Below are 26,731 nucleotides of genomic sequence, written 5' to 3' on the forward strand. Positions count from 1 at the left end.
GGTGAACAGATTGGAATAAAACCCCCGAAATCTGTCCCGATGAGGCACCGGAACCACCACTCCCTGAGTCCTCAGGTCCCGCACCGCCAGGTGCAGATCCCGCAGGCGCTCTGGAGACAGTTGTAGATTTGAAGGAAAAAATCTGCTCTCCGGCCGAGAGAGAAACTCGATCTTGTAACCAGATCGAACGATTTCCAGAACCCATCTGTCCCGCACACGGGCCAACCAGGGCTGAAGAAAACCGAGCAAGCGTCCCCCCACCCCAAAACTGGGTGAGGGCGCCCCTTCAGGCCGAACTGTTATGGGCCGCAGGTCCGGATTGGCCGGACTTCTGTTTCCCAGACCAGGGCTTCTTCTGAGAGCCTTGGCCCTTGAACGGTTTGCCCTTGTAGTGCGGCCGAAAGGCACGAAAGGACCCCTGAGGGGGCCGAAAATGAGCATGCTTCTTCCCAGAAGCCCCCTTAGCCTTGGGGAAATGGGGCAAGAGAGTGCTCTTACCCCCGGTAATCCCCTTAATCAACACATCCAGGGACTCCCCAAAAAGGCGAGACCCATCATAAGGCAGATTGGCTAAGGTTTTACGTGAAGATCGGTCCACCGACCAACATTTCAACCAAACCAGGCGGCGAGACAACACCGCCACGCTGTGCACACGCGCAGCCAACGGAATCAGGTCCAGGTCCGCATCACACAGATACATGACACCCTGGTGGATCTGATCCACCATATCCAGGGTCGCCGCCGAGGCCGAATCGGCCACTAGGACGCGCCTAAGCATCTGCGTCCAACTTGCGATCGCCTGGGCCGCCATGAGAGAAGCAAACAGAGCCTTAAGCATAGAACCCGTAACAGAATAAGTATGACGGGCAAGAGACTCCAGTCTCCTATCCGTGGCATCACGGAAAACAGGGGATGCCTCTGCAGGGATCGCAGTGGCTTTGTTCAAAACCGCAATAGCATGATCCACTGGCGGGGGCACACACCACCGTTCATCAGTGGCAGGCGAGAAAGGATAACGCAGCTTGAATTTACTTGGTACCGCAAAAGGCTTGCGCAGATCGCGCCATTGATCTTCAACAGCGCGCTGAAAATCAGCATTGCAGGGAAAAACCTGCGGCGTCCTGCGTTTTCTCTGCGTCCCATAAGCCGCCAAGGCAGCTGGGGGACACACCTCGTCCTGCAAACGTAGCGTCTGCTTAATGGAAGCAATCAACTCATCCATGATTGCAAGCTCTTCAGGCGAGCCAGGGGGAGAATTATCAACCCCCTCAACTTCAGCCTCTACCTCAGACCCCACTAGATCAAGAGAGGAGCGGGACCCCGATAGGGGGGTCCCTGCCAGAACAGCCCCATCACCTTCAGAATCAGAGGACAGAGCAACTCTGGGCCGTTTAGTAGATTGAGCAGCCACCAGCATTTGCACCTGTGCAGCAAGGCCAGCCACAATAGTGGCTAAATCCCCCCCCTGAGGGGGAAACAGCGGTCCCCTGGCTTTCCACCAATACTGTGGGAAACTTGCCCTCCTGAGAATCCATTGCCCCTGTATGCCAGACAACCAAGGGTTAACTGCCCCCTTTCAGCAAGCGCGGCAAGCGCAGCCCACCGCACCACACTCAGGCACAATGAGACCCCCACAGGGAATATACAGACTGAATACAGGCAATGGAACACAGGAATAGAAGGATAAAACCTGAGGAGACTCCGCTGCTGCCTCGATCGGTGCTTCCAGGAGAGAGGAAGTGATGCTGCCAGGGCGCTCTATGTAAGCCTATGGAGGCTACAAGAAAATGGCCGCCGTGCATGTAAACCATGCGGCCGGAGCGGGCGCCGGTAAAATGGCGTCGTTTGGCGCCGAAATCGCCGCTCCACAGTGCATAAAACACACACAATTTTATCCCATTATATGGATACATGTTAGATCGCCGCAGCGATCGCTGTATATGCCCCAACATGCCATTAAAAACATGCCCCACAGCACACAGCTCCTCACACTGCCCAGCCTGACACACTCAGTGTCATACAGCCCCCCCCCCCCCTTGCAGCCCACAGCATGCAGCCGAGAGATAGGGAGACAAGCAGTGTGATTAAAGGCAGGTTACACAGTCCCAGACTGAGACCCCCCCAGACAGACAGGTCCCCACATAGATACACTTACCTCACATGGCGTGGGGAACCCGCACAGGCGAAAACAAGCCGCTGCACATGAGGCAGGGAGAGTCGCAATTCAAGACGCACACAATGGCGGTTAAGAAACCGCACAGCGTCCGGTGAGGTAGCCACCTCACCAATCATCCCTGCACCGAACAGGGATGGGTCGTTCACTGTGCCAGGAGCGTTACCTGGCTGAACGCTCGATGGCAGACTGGGAAGCCACTGACCCACGACCTGCGATCAGGGGGATCAGCCCGAGACCCAGTCCGCATGATCCTCTTCGTCCGAAGAACTAACTAATGCTGACAAAAATAACAGCTAAGTAAAGGTAGAGAAAAAACTCAAACAAAATATTAAAAAGAAGAAAGAGTCTGGGACAAAAAGTCCCAGCACAGAGAGAGCCAGCCACTCCTGACAAGCTAGACATTAAAACTGAGATATGGTTGCAGGAAGTAGGAGGGTATTGACTGAGGGGACCACCCCTTGAGGGTGGGATATGTTAAAGCTTTATTGTTAACATATTCTGTTGCCTAGCTACTCCTTCGGAGCAAAGTCTAATACCCCATATGTGACGAATATGAAGAGGCGGCGACTGTCGGAGGACGTAAGAGAAAAAGGAAATATAAAAACCTGGAGAGATCACACAGGCTGCTGCACCGATCGCTGTCCCAGAGCAAAAGGAAGTGATGCAAGACTGACCGCCCCTATGAAGCCTATGCAAGGCTACACAAACATGGCCGCTCGGCTGAGGAATCCTTGGGCAAATAGAACATGGCGCCGACATGTGGCCTGATCGATCGCCGCTCAAAATGGCGGCGTTTGGCGCCAAAAAACGCCGTGCAGTACCTCACAGGACCTGCCACCATGATTTTGCCCCAAAAAAATGGCGGATCGCCGCACAGCATGCCCAGAATCTGACTGCTTCACTATGACACCCAGCAGAGCAGGAGAGCCCCCCCCTTCACAGCCCACACAAGGGCAGCAGGTCCACACAGGAACTGACAGGGAGCACAGCAGCCACACAGACATGCAGGGTCACACAGACCCAGACTGACACCCAAATAGACAGGTCCCCACATAGAGTTACACTTACCAGTCCGGATGGCGTGGGGAGCCTGCTCCAGCGACCAAACCACTGCACTGAGGACAGGGAGTGTCGCAAGCATGACGCAGTGGAAACTGCGGTGCGAAACCGCAATGGCGTCCAGGGAGGTAGCCACCTCACCGATAGCATCCCTGCAGCGAACAGGGATGGGTCGTTCAATGTGCCAGGGCAAAACCTAAGCTGAACGCTCGATGGTAGGCTGGGAAGCCCCTGGCCCTGAGCCCTGGGAACCAGGGTGGCCAGACTGAGACCCAGCTCCGCACGATCATCTTTATCAGAAGAAACCAACTAACGCTGAAAATAAACAGCTAAGTAAAAGAAAGAGAAAAAACTTCAAATAAAATCAAAAAGAGAAAAGAAGCTGAGACTAAGAGCCCCAGCACAGGAACAGCCCAACCTACTCCTGAGCTAGGCATTAGAAACTGAGTTGGAAATGCAGGAAGCAGGGAGGTATGGACTGAGGGGACCACCCCCTGGGGGTGGGATATGCTAAAAGCTTTGATATTAATATATTCTGTTGCCTAGCTACTCCTACGGAGCAAAGGTCAATAACCCCATTAGTGACGAATATGAAGAGGCGGCGACTGTCGGAGGACGTAAGAGAAATAGGGGGTGTCAGAGGTAAAAGCTTTGGATTGGCATGAGTAGAAGTGAAATGTGGAAGGGGGGCAGAGATAATATGGATGGGGGTGCAGAGGTGAGTTGTGGAATGGGGGTGTAAGCTGTGGTTGGATGGGTGCAGAGGTGAGATGTTGTCTGGAGGGCAAATGTGAGTTGTGGATAGGGGGGTTACTAAGGTGAACTGTGTAAAGGGGTGCAGAGGTGAGCTGTGAATGGGGGACATGGAGGTAAGCATTTGATAGTTACTCTGAAAGGGGGATACTTGAGGGAAGAGGGATCGTTGCTTAGGGAAGACCAGGGAAATTTGCTAGAGGACAATAAAGCATACAGAGTTCAGTGACGAAGAGTATGTAGAACCACTATACTCTGTATGTTACAAGGCCTCTGGATGATACTCCTGAATGCTGTACTCTGTACAATAGGTTTTGCGTTGCATATTCCTGAGCCCTGCATTCTGTATGCTGGAATGCATATTATATACACCGTACTACTGCTATCTGTGTGCTGGGCAATATGTTACATATTCTCGACCCCGGCACTCTAGGCTGAATGATGCATATGCTGGAGCACAAGGGATGTTTTCACATTGAATGTAAGTACTGTCCTTTTTGCAGATTTTTTTTCTGCACCCTGTGTGATACACACTTCTCACCACTGCACAATACACACTCCTGTGCCCTGTGTGTTATGCACGCCTGAGTTCTGCAAATTGTTTGTTACACATTCCTGAACCATGTGCAATACAGTTTTGAACCTTAACCTCTTACCATAATTTAGCGCCACTGTACTTCTCTCTTCTAAGATACTGTAGGTGTGGCTAGGGGTAGTGTTGTGGTTGGGAGTTGGCCAGTGAGAAAAAAAAAGACCTGGATTTAATTATAAAATCAGAGCTTCTTGAAATGTCTAAGAAATCAGCACTTCTGGGTAGATGGATATAGATTTTCTTTAGACTATATCTGCTCCAAAAAGTGCCATCTCTCTTTTACCCAGCATGCTGTCAGCATTACAGAAGATCTCCTTGAACGCTGCCAACTGGATAGTTTCATCATTAGGAATGGTCAAGATGGTACAGGATTCCAAATTATTATCTTGAATTACTTCAAGATCGCACCAACCAAATTTGGTAATTCAGAGGTTATTTAGACACAGATCATCAACCAGCTCCTGATTCTATTCAGACAGTGTGCAATAACTATCCTTACCATCTTTTGTAATTCTTTGGTACTTATTCTCCCAGCTTCCTTCTTCATTTGATCCACACATTTCTGTGCCAAATTTAAATAGGCTTGCAAGTGATGTCTCATCATTATCAACCTTAAACCGCAGAGCAGAATGATGATCCAAAGTCGAACTGTATCAAAGGTGTCCTCAGTCATTCTGTTAATACAAAGAGGATTGCTTACAAAGGCTACATGAATACAAATATTTTTAATAACTTATACAAAGTACCACTCTCTAAGGTAAGTGATTCATTGGGGAAATACAGAGCGACCCAATGTATATGTGAGGATAAAATCATCCTTCTACCTTTTAGCAATCATTTAAAGTATTTTCAAAGCCATCAACCACTTAAGCTCCGGAAGATTTTACCCCCTTCATGACCAGACCATTTTTTGCTATTCTGCACTGCGATAATTTACCGGGCGACTGCTCAGTCATGCAACGCTGTACCCAAACAAACATTACATCATTTTTTTTTTTTCAAAATAGAGCTCTCTTTTGGTGGTATTTGAGGCCCACTGGGATTTTTATTTTTTGTGATGTAAAAGGAGAGCATTTTGAAAAAACAAAAAACTATTTTTTTTACTTTCTGCTATAAAATATATCCAATTTAAAAAAAAAAAAAACATTTATATCACTAATGACGGTGATTAGGGACTTATAATGGGGCTGCGATAGTGCGGTGGCCAATCTGACACAGATGCTGGGGGGAACTAACTGCCACTGACATCACCAGTGACATTAATACAGGTATCAGTGATAATACTATACACTGTACTAATGACACTGGCTGCGAAGGGGTTAACATCTAGGCGATCAAGGGATTAAATGTGTGCCTAATGATGTGTAATGTGTGCTTGCTTTTACTAAGGATCTCTCTCACAAAGCAGGGGTGAGAAACTGACAGATCACTTGTTCACCAACACAGAGCTCCTGGCTGTGATTGCACACAGCCGAACATTTGCTAGGATTTGCTGACTCAGGGAGGGGGGGGGGGGGGGGCAGAGTACCAGTACGTCGCTTTGCCTACAGCAGCCGCTTCCCCGCAGTAAATGGCGGGCAGACGACAAGTGGTTAAACTATAGTGATGTTATCTATTGCATACATTTTCATACAATTGTAGTTTTAGTGTCTTCCATATGTAAAGTTATGGCATCATTCACACACGTTGGCTAAGGTTATAAACTGAAAATGTTCAACCTGGGTAATCAACATTGTGTTTTCAACAATATTTTCAAAATACTCCAGTTATTAAATAGCAATTGTTAGTTTTGGACAACATATCTATGGAGATCTGAATGGCACATTAAAAAATGTTCAAGCTTTAATTTTCATACTGCTGTCCTTTTTTTGTATGCTATATTAGAAAGTTATAGGGCATGGGCAGAAGGCCCCAACAGCAATAAAGGGGCACAGAGTTTATTTTCTGTGATCAAAAAATATCCCCAACCATGCCACAAATTGCAGGCTTGGACTTCGTAGAAGTCACTATAGCTACCACATTACTAATGTCAAAATGTCTAAATGTATAGAATGAATTACTGAAGCAGAAAGATCAAGGAATACCAAATCTTTTGGTTTCTTTAGATCTAATATATGCCACAAAGCATAATATCAAACATGACACAGAACTTCACTCACAGTGGTACACTTTCCTTGCTCAAGGGTGGATTCAGAATGTAATCTTTGGTTATAGGTTTCACCCACAGCAAAACCATTAGAAGGGGAGACAAGAAGTTTATATGTAGCAAAAATCTGCAAAAAAACAAAACAAAACAATGCATTATATAATAAAGTATAGGTATAATAACAGGTTTAATATAATTTTAGAGTAGTTCTGCTTGGGGGTTCCCAATACCCATGTTGAGTATTCTACTAACAGCCTAAACTACAGGGCTCTGGTTAACTTTGTTGTGTGTTCTGCCTGATATTGCACAAATCTTCTCTTCAGGCTTTTCAATGAAAAGAAGACCATGGTATGCAAGTCTTATGGGGACAATGGCTACCTTGAAAGACTGTGAAGGAGGGGTAGTTTTGATAAAAAAAAATCTAGGAGGTGCACCAAATGGAAATTTTGTGCCGAAACCGAAAATTCAGGATGCACTTAGCCGAAAACATATATATTTTATATAAAATTGTATTATAAGTAGCCACACCATTGGAGCCAGCATCAGTAAAGCAGGATGGAAGACTGGCCATTGAGAGAGAAGGTTCTCCCTAAGAGGTAACCACCAGGGAGCGTCCGCCACTAACCAGACCAGGTCAATGTACTACGGATGGCGAGGCCAGTCCAGGGCCACCAGTATGACCGGGATTCCCTTCGGCCTCTATCCTATTTAGTAGATGAGGAATCAGTCACAGGGGTGGGAAGGCATCGATGAGATTGTACTGATCCCACTGCGCCACAAGAACACCCGTCGCAACCGCCAGGGGATTCAACGATCCTCCAACGAACTGTGAAACCTTCCGATAGAGGCGGGATGCCAGATCCAGTGTCACCCAGTGAAGGCAGAGCTAATGGAACACCTCCGGATGTAGGGATCACTCACCCTGGTCGTCCAGCGTCTCACAGCTGGGATAATCCACTTGCCATTTTTCGACGCCTGGAATGTGTATTCTGGACAGAGCCATACCAACACTTTCTGCCCATCTTAGGATGTTACCCGCCTCCAGCGCCGATGCTACACTGCTCGTGCCCCCCTGATGATTGACAAGACGCCACTGCAGTGGCGCTGTTTGACTGTATCCTGGTAGGAAGACCCTTTCAGCGATCCCTCCATTGTGTCAGTGACAACCTGATTGCCTGCAGCTCTAGGATATTGGTGGACAGTTAAGCTTCCTCTGGAGTTCAGGGACCCTGAGCTGAGCCTGATCACAGGACTACTCCCCAGCCTAATAGGCTGGCATCCGTTGTGACCACAGTTAGCGAATGAGAAGGACCTTCCATTCTGTAGAGCCTGAGACCTTTCCTACCGGAGATGAAAGGCAGACTTGTTCCATTTGAGTAGGATTTCCTTCTGCAGAGTTCTCATATGAAACTGGGCATACGGAACTGCTGTGAATGTAGCCACCATTAGGCCTAAAACCTGCATGCAAAAACGCCAGGCCACTTGTAAGCCAAAAACTGCCAGACCGCAGACGGGAGCTTCAGGAGTTTGTCAACGGAAGAAACACCTTCGTTTTTTCGGAATCGAGGATCAGCCCCAGATACTCCAGGCGCTCGGAATGGGGAACCATCTGAAATCCTGTAGAGAACACATGGTGATCTCCACACTGTCTAGCAGGGACAAACGGGTTCTCCGCACATAGGAGGAAGTGGTACAGGTAGCCAAACACAGCAATCCCTCATTGTCTCAGCAAGACCTGGACCGGGGCACCTGAGGTGCATCCTTGATAGCAAAGCGCAAAGAAATGCTGATGGCCCTCGCAAACGGGAATGTGCAGGTAGGCGTCCTTGATTTCTATGGAGGTCAGAAAATCTCCTTTATCAAAGGGAGGCTACCACCGAGCTAATGGATTCCATTTTGAAATTGTGAACCCGTACGAAGGCATTCCGGGGCTTGACATCCACAATGAGACAAAACCCGTCCTCTGAGGAATCAGGAGATGCATCAGTCTGCAGGAAACGCGGAGCCCAAGAAAGCTGGATCAAACTCGGTCTCAGAGCAGTCCAAGGAAGAGAGCGATGGCGGGGGGGGGGTGCTTCTTGCTCTTACTCTCTACCACTGCTTCCAAATGGAAGACAAATGACTCCAGGACGGCCGACAGCACGTCAAAGGGCACCAAAGGAATCCTAGAAGGGCAGCATGATCCTGAGACTCCATGGGACTAGCACCATTTGATGGGCACAGCCATAAAAGGGGACCCCCGAAGACAATAGTCCAGAAGAAACCCCCTCCAGGCTAGCCTAGCGGGGAAAGGAAAGCGAGCGAAAGAGGGAGACCCCAGGGAGGACTCACCACCACAAGGAGCTGCCAAGGTTGCCCACATGTAGCTGCCACCTGTTCTGCATGGAGTTGCAATTCTAGCACCACCCCGCATGTTTGGAGGGAGGCAGAGGAACAGACAGGGAGGCAGAGGAGCAGACCGAGAGGGGGCAGGCAGAGCAAATTGCATGCCCCTTGGCCCGAGACCTCTGCAGTGATTGGCAACTTGCCCACTGCTAAACCACCTGGGACGGGACGGGCCGGGGGGGGGGGGGGGGAGAGAGGGGTCCCCACAGGACCCACCACCTCAGAGAGTATTCACGCCCCACACCGCATAGAGGGGGTGAGGGCAATTCTACTTACTAAACCAGCGGAGCGTGCAGTTAAGGCTTCCATGACAGATCTTTCTCTCCATCAAAGAGGGGGGCTGTTGGCCTGGGTAACACTGTGACACAGAATAAAGAATCCTATCATGTGTGTCCCCGCGAGACATTTAACATGCTGGCCGCCCTGGTCCAGGGTGGGGCATAGTCGCGGCCGCTGGATCTAGATTATCCAGCCCGTATGTTGCTAGATCTCTGTAGGAAAAAAAAAAAATTCAACAGAAAAATACAAATGGAAAAAAAGAATAAAGTCGTTTGACAACAAGTCCCAACACAAATCACGTCTAAACTCCTGAAGACACTAGGCAAAATGACTGACCGGAGGCTTAAAGCAGAGAGGGGGTTTTATGCCCAGTGAGGACTGCCCATAGGAGGTTCCAAGTTTTTTTTTTTTTGTCTAGGGTCCTACTCCTGTAGGTGGGACTATAAAACCAGGTCATGGATAATGAAGAAGGATTTGTGTATAGAACGTAAGAAAAACACGTTCGGCCGATAGGTTTCAAAATTTCGATGCATCTCTACAAAAATCACCAGAGTGCAGCTGTTTATCTAAATATCTGCCACAAACAAAATGGTTGGCATCTGAAGGGAAGCCTTGAAAGAGTTGGCGTGAATAACTGAATCTGTTTTGATATTAGCCTCCAATCATACGCGGCACATGCTTAAGAAAAAGGGGGAAAACATTTGGGATGACATCAGTGAGTTGCTGCTTTTGCTGCTTCTTCATTGTCTAAAAAACAGGCTAACGTCAACTATTTTTTGTGTAATTGCCCATCAGACAAAAAAACATTACTATGACTTCAGAAGAAAAGGTTGCTAAAACTGTGCACATGGAGGATGATGCCAACTTACAGTATAGTAGGGTATACATGCTGCAAATGTAATGGAAACCGTGAGACAATATCTGACTGGACATTTGCTTCAACCACTTGAGTACCAGGCTGTTTATACCCCCTTATTAACAGGCCATTTTTCAATTTTCAGTGCTGTGATCATTTGACTGGTGATTACTCATCATTTAACACTGTAACCAGATTAATTTTATTTTATTTTCTTTAGACAGATACAACTAAAGAATCACTACTGGATTGTTTTTTCTATAAAAAGGGAATTTAAAATGTGAGTTTTCTTTACATTTAACTTTTATTTCTTTACCTTTAAAAACAGGTCTCCCAGAACCAATGGTTGTCAGTGGCCCTTTAAACCCCCTCTGACCTTTAACAAAAACAATCCCACAATCACTGGTATTCTGCAGCACTTTACCCCTATCACCATTAAAAAAAAATGATTTAATCTTCATTGGTGGCCAATGGCACTTTAGGACCCCTGCCTTCACCTTCAATCTGCTGGTTCTCGTTCCTGCTGTGATTAAAAACATTCAGCCTATTTACAACAAAGGAAGGGGAGCTTTTTCTGTGATAGAGCTGAATGATTGTAAACACTATTAGTGTTTACACTTATGATGGCTGCGATTGGTCCACAGCAATCACAGGGTATAGGTTCATTCTGATTGGCTCTGTACATTGTGACTGTGATCTGAACTTTTCAATGACAGCTCACATCACAGTCATATAAGGGCACACTGGCCAACCAAGTGTGTTACCTGAAGTACCAGACATACACGCTCTCCTCCATGCTGTGGAGCGGGTTTGGAATACCGCCTAGAGGTATTCTTTAATTATTCCAATTACCATCAAAGCCTACTAAAATATATAAAAGGGTTTGACATTTTTAGGTACCAGGTTCAGGCAGGTCTTCCCCAGGCAGCTTTTTTTATCTCAAGCATCCTAAATATACAGCATGTGCAGTGTTTAAGGGTCCTATAGTGAAGATACTGCTAGTCAGGAAGTAAAACTGTAGGTTTTGATCTGCACAACTTCGGACATCTAAGCAGGTAATGCTTCATATGCAGTGCTTGAAAATGATTACAGTTCTTACTGTGTCATGGTTTCTTTTGTATAGTTTAGGGCGTCAAGGTGCATCTGAGCCAATCGTAAACCAGGAAATGTCAGGAACGCTCCAATGAGAGAACACAAAACTGCCAGAAGTAGCTTAAATGTAAATTTTGACACCGGACCTCTGGAAGAAAAACAAACAATTACAATGTTGAATCACCAAGTGTGTGTATACTGTGTGTACACACACACACACACACACACACACAACTATATATTGAGTCATACCAAGTAAGCAAAAATATATCCAAGTGCAGGTTATTACTACACAAAAAATGAATGAAAGTTGGCAGTAGACTGTATAACAAAGCATTGCCTGAACTTACTACAAAATTCAACCACTGTGTGCTTTCTTAGGAAACTTACTGAGACTCCAATCCCTGTTTCTGCAGGAACTTAACAGCACTTTCAGAAAAATTTGAAAAGCCTAGAGAGAAAAGTATTTAAGAAACAAAGTTAAACGAGAACTTAATTTCTTTCAGATATACATATATAAAACTTTAAGATGAATTCAACTTTTAGATTAAGTAAGATAAGGCGTATCTTAACAAGGAAGGACGCCACACCCTGAGTAGGAAAGCCTGTCCCCCCACTAAACCCAGCTGAGTTAGAGCTAAAAGTCTTTATTTAGCTGAGCTCATGATGTTCAGAAAAATATAGGGGGGGGGGGGGGGGGTCTATCAAAATTGGGAGCAGGAGAAATCTGAAGCAGCTGTGCTCGGCAATCAATGAGCTTCTATCTTCCGTTTTCAAAGCTTAAAGTGTTACCCCAACAATTCATATTCCTGATATGTTCCTGCTGTACTATGTACTTGTATGAAAAAGTATACTGTTCTTGTGGCATTGCTTGCCTTGTGTGAAATCCCTGGTGATCCTGCCACTCCCTCTGGTTTCCTATTAAAAGCTGAACACACTATTAAGGAGAACATACCGTGGTAAGTTCTCTAGCTATGCTGGTTACTCAGCCTGCTCTCCTCAAATTATCAGACTTGTCGTGAACCTCCCTTACACAAGGAAGATCAGTTTGATGTTGTTTCTTCCCCCCAGCTCTTAAGCAGCTGAAAAGCGAGGAAATTTGATTATTTATAAAAAAAGGGATAAAAAGGCATTTTATATCTGAACACAAATGTTTTGACATTTCTATTTTAAACTGAATGGGTTGTTTTACAATGTGATCGTTTATAATCACTTTAAGGCCCCTTTCACACATAGGAGTCCGTCGGCAGACTCCATTTTTCTCAGCGGGGGAACGATCCGCCGATCCCCCGCTGAGCAGGCGGATGGCAGCTGTATCTCCGCGCTGTGTGCAGAGACACAGCTGTCAAGTACCCGCTGTTCTCTATGGGGGAATCGGATCGGAATGGACCGTCTGTCCGTTCCCATCCGATCTGCTGGACGGATGGAAAATATGGTTTCCATCCATCCAGATTTGCCGAATCGGATGTCAGCGGACATGTCTCCGCTGACATCCTATGCCCCATAGAGATGCATTGGGCATCCGTTCAGATCCACCTGAAAAACAGGCGGATCTAAAAGGTCCACAAGTGTGAAAGGGGCCTAAAGCTGTACTCTACAAAAAGCTAATTTTGTTTAACTACAAGAGTTGTGTATTCTTGAATCTTGGTGTGCTTTGTGTATTACTTCCAGATCTGTAGAGTAATCCAGTGTGAAACTCTGGCTCTGTACATGAGTTTCATGTAATAAAGACTAGCCGAACGTTTGTGGGAATGTTTAAGTTTTGACGAATATATGTATGGTTTTTATCTGAATCTTCTTAGTCTTCATAATACCGAGATAGTATTTTGCTGAGAACATGTATCAGGGCGGTTATGCTGTATTATGCTGCATATCTGGGGTTTTGGTTAATATACCAATGTTTAATATCTTTGTCAATAATAAAAAAAAAAAAAAAAAAAAAAAAACGGTGATGCTCTCTCTCCTTGTGCAGGGCGACTGGTCTGGTTTCTACCCCCTCCAGTAGTTTTTTGCAGGCAGCCTGTAGTGGGTGGAGCTTTGACCCTCCCACAGATCGGCATGGCGTCACCACTACTTTTATGGCGCTTTCCCACTGTATGGAACCGAATGGTTCGGCTCCCTTTTGTGCTTTTCCACTGCTGGTACCGCATGGTATGGTGTAGGAACGGTTTGGTACGGTACAGTACAGCGGCGCTTTTCCACTGCATGGAACCGAACGGTACGGCTCTCAAAAACAGTACCTACTCGATTGTGGTTCTAACAGGTACCATACCCGGTACCATATCCCACAATCCTTTGCATGCAGTCACTACTAGCCACTGATTGATCAGAGAATCCCACCCACCCCATTGTTATCCCACCCACTTAACTTTAGTACTACTTTAGTGGAAAAGCAAACCATACCATACCGTACCGAACCGTTCCAACACCGTACCATGCGGTACCAGCAGTGGAAAAGCAAACCGGGCCAAGCAGGGCCGAGTAGAGCCGAGCCGGTACTTGCAGTGGAAAAGTGCCATTACAAGGTCATTTCTAGGTTTACAAAGACATTTGGTGCACACAAGGTGCATGTTTATCCGTTGTGTTTTTTGAAGAGCATATTTAAATAAAGGCTTTTGTGCCTGAGTTAAGCTTTAACTGAACAATCTGAAGACAAAAGCTTATTGGTCGTCATGCACAGCTGCTTCACTTTTAATAAATTCCTTAAGGAGAGTTTCCATTACATGGTCATTTTACATACAAACAACTTTTAGAAGGGTTGTTCCCTACCTGCGGGAAAATCCTGAGGCTCCCTGCAAGGTAATGGCAAGGTAATAGAAAAATGTGCTAGTATACATCGCATACTAGCACATTATGAACAGACTTACCTGTTTAAGGAAGCTCTCCAGCAGCATGCTGTTACCGCTGGCAGGGCTTCCAGCTTCACCTGGTCTTCCTTCCAGGTTCATGGGCTCAAATTAACTAAATGGGCGAGCCACAATGACGGCACTCCCGCGCATGTGTGAGCCGGAACACGGCACAGCAATCTGAAGGGATGGCATACTCAGTATACCAGGGCTACCATCCAGCGCATCTATGCTATCAATATTCCTCCAAATCCATCATACCTATGCCTCCAATTCCCCCCCTCCCCCCCAAAATCCATCATACCTGTGCCTCCAGTTCCACACCCCCTTCCCCCAATCCATCACACCTATGCCTCCAATTTCACCCCTTCCCCCCCAATCTATCATGCCTATGCCTCCAATTCCACCCCCTCCCCCCAATCTATCATACATGTATGCCTCCAATTCTACCCCCTCCCCCTCCAATCCATCATACCTATGCCTCCAATTCCACCCCCCCCCCCCCGAATCCATCATACCTATGCCTCCAATTCCACTCCCTTTCCCCCGATCTATCATACACCTATGCCTCCAATCCCCCCTCCCACCCCCAACTATATCATACCTATGCCTCCAATTCCATCCCCCCTCTCCTTTAATCCATATCTATGCTTCCAATTCCAGCCCCACCCCCCAATATATGATACAGCATGATAGATTAGGGGGGTAGAAATGGAGGCATACGTATGATTCAAACCTATGCCTTCAATTACCCCCCTCCCCCCCAATCCAGCACATCTATGCTTTAAATCCCCCTCCGCCCCTTCTCCCAGCACACCTCTTATTCCATCCCCCATCATACTAATGCCTCCAACCTCCTCCAGCACATGAACTGCTTCAAGTTACAGCAGACTGTCATTATTACCATTCCCCTGGGGCTGCGGGTCAGGCATTGGGGCACACTGTGGGTGGACCGAGGGGGCTTGAGCCCACCCACTTAGGACTGCCTTGCCAAGGACTGCCAGGAAATATGCACCTCCCCACTAATTAGATGTATTTTCTTGAATACACAGAAAAACAGCAGGGATTTGCTGAACGATATTATGTCATAACCCATTTCTGAGACATTGTTTGCTTTCTCTTTGGGCATCATGGTGAAGTTAGAACCTTTATTAGGTTTTTGCTGCTGTCTGTGTCCCTGTTGGAGACCATTCCCCTCCCTTCCTCCAACAAAGACAGAAATGACAAAAAAAAAAAATTGAAAATCACAGAGGTTCTAAAGTTTCCCAACTCTTAGCCCAACTGAGATGAGATTCTGCTCGCTTTGTGTATTGGTGACCACATAGGAAGTTATACTCTTGACTGTTTTTTATGCAGGTTTTCTTAAGGCCGACTCACTTCCACTTTAATTGTCCCTGTTCACATATGTACACTCAGTCGTCCTATGAGTGTATTTAGGCATTTTGGTCTCCTAGACTTCAATAGGAGCACCTGTAAATGTGCTATGCCCTCCTTTTTACATTTGAAAAACGTCTCTCCTCTTATCGAGCTGCTCTACTCCCCTTGCCCAGCCCAGGAAACAAACTCTTGAAGCTCGATACACGTGCATGCTTGTAAAAACGGGTTTTTGACTTACTGTAAAATCCATTTCTCTGATGTTCATTCACGGATAAAGCTCCCGTAATTCTTGACCATTGGGTTATACTGCCCCCTACAGGAGTAAGACACCAGGCAGAAAAAAAATTCTGTCTACACCCATGGGCAGTCCCTCTCCCTACTATAGTCACTCAGTTTTGTTACAAGTAGTGTCAGGAGAATTATAACTCCACAGAGGAGTGGGTGCTGTGTCCGTCAATGAACATCAGAGAAATGGATTTTTCGATAAGTCAAAAAAAAAAAACATTTTCTCTTTCGTTCATTGACGGACACAGCTCCTGTCATTCTTGACCATTGGGATGTCCCAAAGCAGTGTTAAACATGAGGGGTGGGAAATAGCTAAAAATTCCTAAGGCTAAACATTAGCCAACCAGGCAACAGGGGCTCAATCAAAACAACTGGAGCCCATCTGAAAAAAAACAATACACCCTCAGAGGATCAGGTACTCTTAAAAAGCAGCCAGCAAAACCTTGCGGCCAAAGGAAGCATTCGCAGATGCCAACACATCCACTTGTAAAAAGTGTGCACAGACGACCAGGTAGACATCTTGCAAACTTGCGTCACTGACGCTTGATGACGGAATGTCCAGGAGGCACTAAGCGCCCTAGTAGAGTGCGCCTTGACAGGGAAAGGAGGAACCTCTGACCCCTGATGGAAAGGCCTGAATCACCATCTGTCTGATCCATCTGGAAATGGTCGCAGAGGAAGCAGACAACCCTTTGCGAGGTCCATCCGTGAGCAAAAATAGAGAGTCTGACTTCCTGAAAGACTCCGTAGCTACCAGGTACACCCTTATTGCCTGTTACCACATCCAAGGCATGCTAGGCAATTTCCTTCGGATGTTTAAGCCCGGGACACAGGGAAGGCAACACAATGTCTTCATTCAAATAAAACTCAGAGACCACCTTAGGAAGGAATGACGGACAGGGTGCGAAGCACCACCTTAGCCTTGTGAATCACCAGATAAGGTGAATAACATGACAACGCCGCCAGTTCCGACACCCTGCACACAGAGGTGATAGCCACCAAAAAGGCCACCTTCTGGGACAGCGTAAGCAGGGGAATCTCCCGAATATTTTCAAAGGGAGGCTTCTGTAGAGCTGATAGCACCAAATTATGATCCCAAGGTGGCAACGGAACCCACACTGGAGGAACCAAATGTCGGACACCCAGAAGAAAAAGAACGCACCAGGAAGTGTGTGGCCAAAGGTTGTTGGAAAAAGATCGCCATGGCCGATACCTGGCCCTTGATGGTACTCAAGGCCAATTTCTGTTCAACCCCCACCGAAGGAAGGTTAAGATCCGAGCCACCGAGAAGGAATAAGGATGAACCCCAAAAGAATCACATCACGCAATGTACGTCTTCCACATACGATAGTAGATCTTCCTCGAAGTAGATTTCCTAGCTTTAAACAATGTAGGAATAACCGACTCAGACAAACCTCTTCCCTTTAGCACCTGGCATTCAACAGTCAAAGCCAGCGACTTATGCAGGATGAAAGATTGGCCCTTGGCTTTTCCCTGAGAGAAAGCCCCCAAGGAACGTCAGCGACCAGCCGCACCAGATCTGCGTACCAAGCCCAGCGAGGCCATAAAGGGGCCACTAAGATGACCGGAATCTCTTCTGCCTCGATCCTGCATAGGAGTCTGGCCAGAAGCTGGAGGAGGGAAGGTGTAGATGACTATACTGACCCACTGGGACATCAGCGCGTCTGTGGCATCCACTAGTGGATCCCTTGACCGAGCCACAAACCTCTGCACCTTTCTGTTGAGCCAAGACACCAACAGATCTACCTCAGGGGTGCCCTACCAGAGAGACAGCTGATGAAACACCTCCGGATGAAAACAAACCGTTCTGCCCACCTTGGAATGCCGGCTACCTCCAGAGCTGCCAAGGCACTTCTTGTGCCCCCTTGGTGATGGACATAAGCCACATCCTCGGCATTGTCCATATTAATGCGCACTGGGCATTTCTGAAGATGATCCGTCCAACGATCCAGACACGGTCTGATAGCTCAGAGTACCAGGACATTGATCAGTAGTCTGGACTCTTCCAGTGTCCAGATTGTCTGAGCAGAAGGCTTGCCGAGGACGCCTCCCCAGCCGGACTGCCTGGCATCCGTGGTAACCACTGTCCAATACAAGGAGGAAGGGTTTTCCCAGCCGACACGCAGGAGAGCGAAGCCACCATATCAGGGATTAATTTGTTCACCGACTTAGCCGGATCTGATTGTCCAGAGACTGCAGTCTTGTCCCACTTGGTCAGAATCTCCCTTTGCAGGGACCTCGTATGGAACTGTGCAAACAGGACCGCCTCAAAGGTAGATACCATCAGGCCCAGCACCCACATGCAAGCCTGGAGGGATGACCACTTGCTGGACAGCAAGAAGTGAATTGCAGTCTGTAATTTCTGGAGTTTGTCCAGAGGAAGGAACACGGCCGAGTCCAGAGTCAGGCCCAAATAGTCCACTTTTGTGGACGGAACCAGGGAAGACTTCTGAAAATTCAGAATCCAGCCAAACTCCCGCAGAGTTTGTGTTGTGATCTCCAGGTTCTCCACCAGAGCAGAAGGAGATCGTCCAAGTAGCCCAGTACCGCGATCCTCCGTTGGCGTAGCAAGGCTAGCACTGGAGCCAACACTTTTGTGAAGACCTACAGTGCAGAGACAAGACCAAAGGGTAACGCCACATACTGATAATGCTCCTCTCCCACAGCAAAGCGGGCAAAACACTGGTGACTGGCACATATTGGAATGTGAAGATAGGCATCCTTGATATCTATAGAAGCAAGGAAATCCCCGATGCAGGGATGCCACCACCGTTCAAAAGGACCCCATTGTGAACTTCTATACCCGCACAAAGCAGTTTAGCGCCTTGAGGTCCAGGATTGGAGGTGCTTTGCCTTCCTTCCTAAGGAATGTAAAATGGTTTGAGTAAAAACACTGAAAACCTTCCGAAGTCGGAACTGGGACAATCACCCCTTGAAGGAACAGGTCTTGTACCGCCCCAAACAGACCCTGTAACAGGTCTGAGGACAGGCACAGGTTGGAAGGAAAAACCTTGCCGGGGGACAAGAGCGAAACTATCTTGTAGCTGGACCGAATTATTTTTGTGGGCCCACTTGTCTTATACCAGGGAAGTCCATGGGGTCCGGAAACCAGCGAAGATTCCCCTCCCCCACACCCGATATGGTCAGGGCACACCTTCATGCAGAAGGAGCCCTGTCCGTGGACCTGGAAAAGCATGCTCTCAGCTTGCCAGACCAGATTCATTTGGATTCGCCAGAGGAGGCCCTGAGCCCTTGTCAGTCGACCCCAAGGGACGAAAAATCTTCTTATGAGTCGGGAAAGAAGGTCCACATGTACGAAGACATTCCTTGCCCTTAGTAGCCTACGAAAGAAAGGTACTGTTCCCCACTGTGAGAACTTTAAAGATGTCATCCAGGGAAGCTCCAAACAGGTGATCTCCTTGAAAGGGAAGATCAGTCAAGGCCTTTTTAGAATTCAGGTCCGCAGACCAGCATTTGAGACAAAAGAAAAAGCCAAAGGACCACCGCCAAAACAGAGAGGCGAGCCATCAGAGGAGCTGCATCCAAAGAGGCATCACAGATAAACTCCAGCCCCTGGGCCAGCTGGTCCGCCAGCTCAGCAAAGGCAGGGGGGAGCTATTCTCCCTCCAGGTCATGGCTTAGGAGCTTACCCCACTTGGTCAGAGTTTGCGAAACCAGGGCAATGGTAAATACCGGCCTTATTGCCAAACCAGCTAAGGTGTACATAGTGCGGGCCACAGTCTCCACCTTCCAGTCAGGGTCCTTAAAGCCCTGGGGACTCTTCAACCGGAATCATGGTTGCCTTGTTTAATCTGGAAACCGGAGGGTCCACCACAGGTGGAACAGTCCACTTCTTAAGAAGGGACTCCTCGTAGGGGTAACGCCTAGTAAAGCACTTAGGAACCCCACAGGGATGCTTTGGTCATCCCCACTCTTTAGCGACAATTCTGACAAAATAAGCTGGGAAAGAAAACACCTTTGCCGCTCTGGATTGCTTTTGAGTGCCAAAGGGTACCTGCACCTCCATCTCAGCTTCATCCTCCATCTTTGGGGTCTCACGCACAGATACAATCAGTGCATCCACCAGTGCCTTTTCATGCGCAATCGCAGATGTGGAGGAATCAACCTCACCATCAGAGATTACAGGTGCGTGGTCGCAAACCGAGAAGGGTGACCCATGTCTGCGGCGGCCAAATCAGATTCAGGATCTAATCAAACAGATGAGGCAGGGGAAATTGGGGGGTGCTTTTTGCTAGCCCATCGCCCGCAAGCCACCTCCACCTGGGACACAAGGGATTCCAGGAGCACTGTCAGTGCATGGGTGGTTGGTTGGGACCCGTAGGGCCCCGCAGCCTCAGAGAGGGGATCAGGAGGTGAAAATTTGCTCCCAAACAGCCCCAGTGTATGTAAGGGGGTGTGTGCCTGCGGGAAGGAGGGGTCCGACCATCCCAAGGAGGGACCCACGTTCACCCCAAAACCCTCCAGGGGCAGAGGGGGTACAGCTACTCACCATACCAGGAACTAGGTGGGCACCGCTCGAGGCAGATCCTCCTCTCCTGGGGCTGTCGACCAGGAGGAACGATGCGACTCAGACTGAGGCCAAGTTATATGCAACCTTGCGAAACGCTTAACTCGCAAGGCCAGCCCCTGACCAGTGGGGCTATGTGGCGGCTGACCTAGTGTGGAGCTAAGGCCTGCACGCGCTCGCTGGCCAGACTGGAGTGACCACTGGGTCTAGATTATCCAGCCCTTCGCCCAGTCCAGCAGTTGATAGTAGATCTCACAGGACAAAATGTTCAATCTACAAGATTTTGCCAGGACCAAAGATCCCAGCAAGGAACTAGATCCTTACTCCTGACTAGGCAGAAAAAAAACTGAGTGACTATAGCAGGAAGATGGAGAATACCCCCTGGGACTGTCCATGGGTGTAGCCAGAAGTTTTTTGCCTAGTGTCCTACCCCTGTAAGGGAGAATATAAACCAATGGTCAAGAATGACAGGAGCTGTCTCCGTTAATAAACGGAAGAGAAACACCTGTAATATGCCTGTAAATGCCTAAAAAATGCATTACATAATGAAAAATGTTCCATATGGAAACATGGCAAAAAAATAAAAAACAAAACAAATTATCAGCTTCGAAGTCTTCATCATACTACCAAACACATGAAAAAAACAGCCAGAGTTGGTACAAAATTCAGCATTTGCTTCAAGTAGGTATGTAAAATAACAGTACAGCATAGATAAAGAATTGTTAAAATGCTGCACAGCTTAAATATAACATTATATATATATATATATATATATATATATATATATATATATATATATATATACACACATATACACACACACGCACACACAGCATGTTTGAATTCCTCACCAGTCTCTAGGCCAAACTCCAAGTAGTTCTCAGTCACAATAAGAATTGCCATGGCCTTGACAAAGAAAAAGAATCCAAATGTAACACAGACAGATCTCTCTCCACCATCTTCCACTTTAAAGTAATGGGTTGTCAGGGAGAACAACACTTTGCTGGACGTAACAGTCAAGGAGAACAAAGTATTTCTATTCTTGACATTTCACATATTTATCTTTACACAATCCAGACAAAAAGGGTCCATTCACAAAGCTTTTTTTTTTCCTTCATTTCACCTGTCTATTCATTGTTATCACGAAGTGGGGTTTATTTACTAAAGGCAAATAGACTGTGCATTTTACAAGAGCAGTTGCACTCTTTTTCTTAGTAAATGCCAATGTGATAAAGCGTCACTTTGTAAAGAATAACCAATGAGGTGAAAGGAAAATTAGAAAAAAAAATAAAACTTTTTTGCTTGCACATGATTGGAAGTTGGAAGCCAGCAGTGTTAACACATTTACTAAGCCTTAGGGAAAATCAATTTAACTGTGCTTGCAGAGTGCTCAGTCTATTTGCCTTTAGTAAATCAACCCCATTATGTGGTCGCAGTATTAGAGGTAGTCAATTCAGAAAACGCCAGACCACTTTCTGCTAAACTAAACCATTTTTTAAAGTAAAAGTATAACAACATGTTAGACCAGCCTTCTTCAACCAGGGGTGCCTTGAGGTTTCTTCAGGGGTGCCTTAGCAAAATGCCTAAAAATTGCCCAAAAAGTGTATACAAGCCGACGTGTGGATGAAGGCTGCCTTTTTAGTTACACTAAGTCACAGGTTTTCATTGTGTGTCATTACAACCTTCTAGATGCCGGTGTCCTAACGACCAATGGCATCATCATTTGAGGAGAATGTCAGTCACCTGCATTGCATCCTTGTTTGACCCTTCCCTTCTCCTCTCCATCATCCATTGGGGTCACATTAGCTGAGTGATGGAGAAGAACTGAGGGAGAAGAGAAACATTGGAATACTAGTCAGTACCAGTTTGCAAAAGTGCATTTGAAGAATAAATCACCATGGGTGTCCTACATGTTTTGGATGTTGCTGCATTATATAAAACTATTAGAATAGCTTTCACATATTAGAATGGGGTGCCTCGAGACTGTCCATTTTTTTAAGGGTGTCTCGAGAATATGCCTTGACTGAAAAAAGGTTGAGAAAATGCGGCGTTAGGCAATATTTTACCTACTCAGTCGTTATTTTACTTATTTGTTATTTTAGCAACCGGAATAACTGAAATGCAATTCACAAATTCGTTTTTTTTTTTTACCAAGTATTGAGGTGTAGAATTATCCCCTCCTTGTGGGTGGTGCTATGACAGATTTCAGGCATTATCTAATGCCTGTGAACTGCGCTGAAGTGATGTAAACAGAAATGGAACCTTTTTTTTTCTAATTTTCAAGTGAATTTGATGCTACTGCATGGCACAGAAGGAGACCGCTGTAGTTGTATTTTCTACACGTTTTTTCTCATTGCAGTGCCACCACAGAGAAAAGCCAGGTCGGTGGCTTCACATCAGTAAAACAATACAGCTTTGCTTAGAACCCATGCCCAGCCTGCCTTATAAACCTCACCATACTTTATAAGGGTCATTATTTTACATTTTCCTCCTGTCAGAAAGCTCCTAATGAGATATGGACATAGCACTTCTAATTCCTTCACAACTACTGAGTAGAGTACTCACTCTTCGAAACCTTTGGCCTTTCAAATGTTTCTCATAATCCAAACTGCAAGTTTTAATGTAATATTGGACAATATAGGAGTATTTCCTGGCATATCACATCTGGCTTGTCTGGAAGGAACCAAGGGGGTAATACGACCACAGAGAGAAGAATGTAGAACCATAGCCTCTTTGAACAAAATGGAACAATCAGGAGAAGATTCATGGGCTCCAATTTAAACTTCTGAAAACAAAATTAAGTCTGAAGTGGGAAAAGCATAACAGACTGAACTGCCAAGGATTCATGAGTCATCTATGGGGGCTACATTGTCCCTTGGATTTAGAGAAAGGAACTACTCCATGCTGTCAGTCTCTTGAAAGGCAAAAAGGCCCAAATCTGGAAATAAACAATTCAGCCAAGCGCTCACTCCAAAGGGGAAGACTGGCGTGCTGCTCTCCTCAGGCAGGGAACTCCAAAATGGGTACATAAAAGAAAAGAAAAGGAGGCGCAAACACCTAGTGCATTAGCCGTGGTCATGGTTTTTAAAAATTTTAATAAAATGCCAAATGCATACTCACAGACATGAAGATATTAAAATCGTGTTACAAATTCCCGTCACACATGAACTGGAACATGTCCTTGAAGATAGGACCGCTAACGCGTTTCGGGAGTCAAGCTCCCTTCCTCAGAGCTCAAGGGAGCTTGACTCCCGAAACGCGTTAGTGTCCTATCTTCAAGGACATGTTCCAGTTCATGTGTGACGGGAATTTGTAACACGATTTTAATATCTTCATGTCTGCGGGTATGCATTTGGCATTTTATTAAAATTTTTAAAAACCGTGACCACGGCTAATGCACTAGGGTTTGCGCCTCCTTTTTCTTTTCTTTTATGCTTTCCAAATCTGGAAATGACTGAAGGAGTCGCTGATGAAAGCATGCCCACTGAGTTTACAAATCATTTTCTCTAGGAGATACATCTTTTGATCTAAGGAATTTAGAGCATATCCCAGAAATCTGACAGTATGAGAGAGTGTTAGTGGTTAAGGGCTTACCCAGCTGTATTAAAACAGCAGCTGAATGCAAGGTGCTACTAGTGAAAGCCGCAGACATGGTTTTATACCATGATTTAACCCTAATGGGTTTGTGCAACTCACAGATTACATCCCTAGTTCTCATCTAGTAGAGCTGGGATTATAAATTAAACTCCAAGGACAAGTACCCCAGAAGGAGAACAAGGCATCCACAGCAGGGGCAGCTACTAATAGACGGAAACATTGTCAGTTTTTATGTCTGCCAGCCACACTTTTCCCCATGATGGACAGCTTGACACATGAACTATGTCATCAATCAAAAATACTTATGGCTGCTCTAGCAGCCGAGCATTGGATAGCACTAGACCTCATCACAAATGCTTCAAAATATTCTGCTACTTTTCTTATCTGTGCCCTCCATAGTACAGGAAGAGTGTCACACACCAGCTATGATTTAAAGCTGAAAACTTTTTTTTTTATTATTAAAAATGTATTATATCCAGATACCTGACTCAAGATCTTATGAATATGTATTTGTCTGTGAACATGTTTTTTTTTTTTATGGCCAGAGACATGACCAGTACTAAATGCTACTACAAAGGCCACAGCAAATGTTGCTATCAGAAGTAGTTTACAGGTACAGAATCCCTTCGGGAGTAGAAAGACTGGATATCTGAAAAAACAGCTAAATTGATGTCAGAAACTGAAAAATTATTGCCTAACCACTTCCGGCTGTGCAAAATCACGTACATGTATGTTATTTTGTGCAGGGGTTTTCGGGCGAGCGCACCACCCCCGCTGTCATTGGACACAGCAGGAGCTAATCAGCAGGTCGGAGGAATGACAGAACGGGGGTCTGCCTATGCAAAGTAGGCAGACCGCTAATCTGTCAGAGAGGAAGAGAGAGATCTTATGTTTCAGCAAAGTTGATCACCTCTAGTGTTAACCCCTTCCCTGCCATTGTCTTTTAAACAGTAACAGTGCATATTTTTAGCACTGATCACGGTATTGGTGTCAATGGTCCCCATAAAGTGTCACTTAGTGTTAGATTTGTCCGCCGCAATGTCGCAGTCCCGCAAAAAAAAAAAAAAAAATCGCTGATCACTGCCAATACTAGTAAAAACAATAAAAAATATAAAAAGTCCATAAATGTAGTGTATAGACGCTATAACTTTGGCGCAAACCAATCAATATGCTTGTTAGGATTTTATTTTATGTTTTTAATATGTAGCAGAATACATATTGGCCTAAATTGATGAAAAATTTTTTTTTTTTTTTATTGGGATAGTTTTATAGCAGAAAGTAAAAAACGTATATATATATTTTTTTCAAAATGGTGGTTCTTTTTTGTTTATAGTGCAAAAAAAAAAAAAAAAAAAGGCGCAGAGGTTATCAAATACCACCAAAAGAAAGCTCTATTTGTGGGGGAAAAAAAATACATTAATTTTTTTTGGGTACAGCGTTACATGACAGCGCAATTATATGTTAACGCAACGCAGTGCCATACCACAAAAAACTGGATTTGTGACTTACCGTAAGATCCTTTTCTCTGAAGTTCATTGACAGACGCAGCTTGATATTCTTCTTAACCATTGGGTTATGCTGCTCCTACCGGAGTAGGACACTAGGCAGGAAAAAAACTTTACCACACCTATGGGGCAGTCCCTGAAGGCATACACCCACTCACTCTGCTATAGGATTCAGTTTTGTTGCAAACAGTGTCAGAAGTAAAATAAAAAAACCCAACCCATTCAGAAATAGTGGGGCGGGTGCTGCGTCTGTCAATGAACTTCAGAAAAAAGGATTTTACGGTAAGTCAAGAATCCAATTTATCGTTCATTGACAGACGCAGCTCCATATTCTTCTTAACCATTGGGACGTCCCAAAGCAGTATTTGCACAAGGGGTGGGAAAACAACACAAAAAAAGAATGTAATTCCCCAAAGGCTAAACTTAGCCAATCAGGTAACATTGAGATCAACCAGGAACAGCTGGAGCTCACCTATAAACAACATACTCCCTCAAAAAAAGAATACTGGAGACAACACGCTGGTGAAGACCCTGGGGGTGGAGCCGAGACCAAAGGGTAATGCCACAAATTGATAATGTTCCTCTCCTACAGCGAAGCGAAGAAAACGTTGGTGTCCAGCGTAAATAGGGATGTGCAGTTATGCGTCCTCCATATCGATAGAGGCCAAAAAGTCCCCTTGGTGTAAGAATGCCACTACCGTGCGAATGGACTCCATTCGAAACCTCTATACCCGCGCAAAGCAATTCAGAGCCTTGGGGTCCAGAATTGGACGCACTTGCCCTTCTTTCCTGGGAACAGTAAACAGGTTTGAATAAAACCCTTGAAAGAGTTCCCAAGAGGGAATCGGCACAATCACTCTTTGCAACAGCAGATCTTGTACCGCCCTCGTAGATCCCTTAACCGATCTGAAGATAGGCATAGATTGGACGGGAAGAATCTGTCCAATGATCAGGACCTGAATTAGATCTTGTAACCAGATCGGAGCAGCACGTTGGCCCATTTGTCCTTAATCAAGGAGGTCCCTGATTCCAGACAGAAAACAAAGACATCCCCCCACCCCCAGATACGGGTGAGGGCGTCCCTTCATGCAGATGGAGATTTGTCCGCAGATCTGGAGGGGCCTGTTCTCGACTTACCCGACCACATCTTCTTGGAACCCCCAGATGACCTAAATGGATTAGATCTTTTCTCCTGCTTGCCAAAGGCACGAAGGGGCTGCCTGTATGCTGAAAA

The 26,731-nt window shown here is 46.1% G+C and overlaps 1 protein-coding gene across 1 annotated transcript in view; it reads right to left on the bottom strand.

The window, feature by feature from the left end:
• Positions 1 to 26,731, bottom strand: part of TMEM161B (transmembrane protein 161B) — a 102,264-nt gene that overhangs the window by 16,375 nt on the left and 59,158 nt on the right. The window contains exons 7-11 of the mRNA XM_082255562.1: positions 21,247 to 21,398; positions 11,729 to 11,789; positions 11,346 to 11,486; positions 6,740 to 6,853; positions 5,080 to 5,254 (exon numbers count right to left, since the gene is read on the bottom strand). Of these exons, the coding sequence (XP_082111688.1) occupies positions 5,080 to 5,254; positions 6,740 to 6,853; positions 11,346 to 11,486; positions 11,729 to 11,789; positions 21,247 to 21,398 (643 nt within the window). The remainder of the gene's footprint in view (positions 1 to 5,079; positions 5,255 to 6,739; positions 6,854 to 11,345; positions 11,487 to 11,728; positions 11,790 to 21,246; positions 21,399 to 26,731) is intronic.

The sequence above is a fragment of the Pelophylax lessonae genome (assembly GCF_965119305.1).
Source record: "Pelophylax lessonae genome assembly, chromosome: 1".
Taxonomy (NCBI): Eukaryota; Metazoa; Chordata; class Amphibia; order Anura; family Ranidae; genus Pelophylax; species Pelophylax lessonae.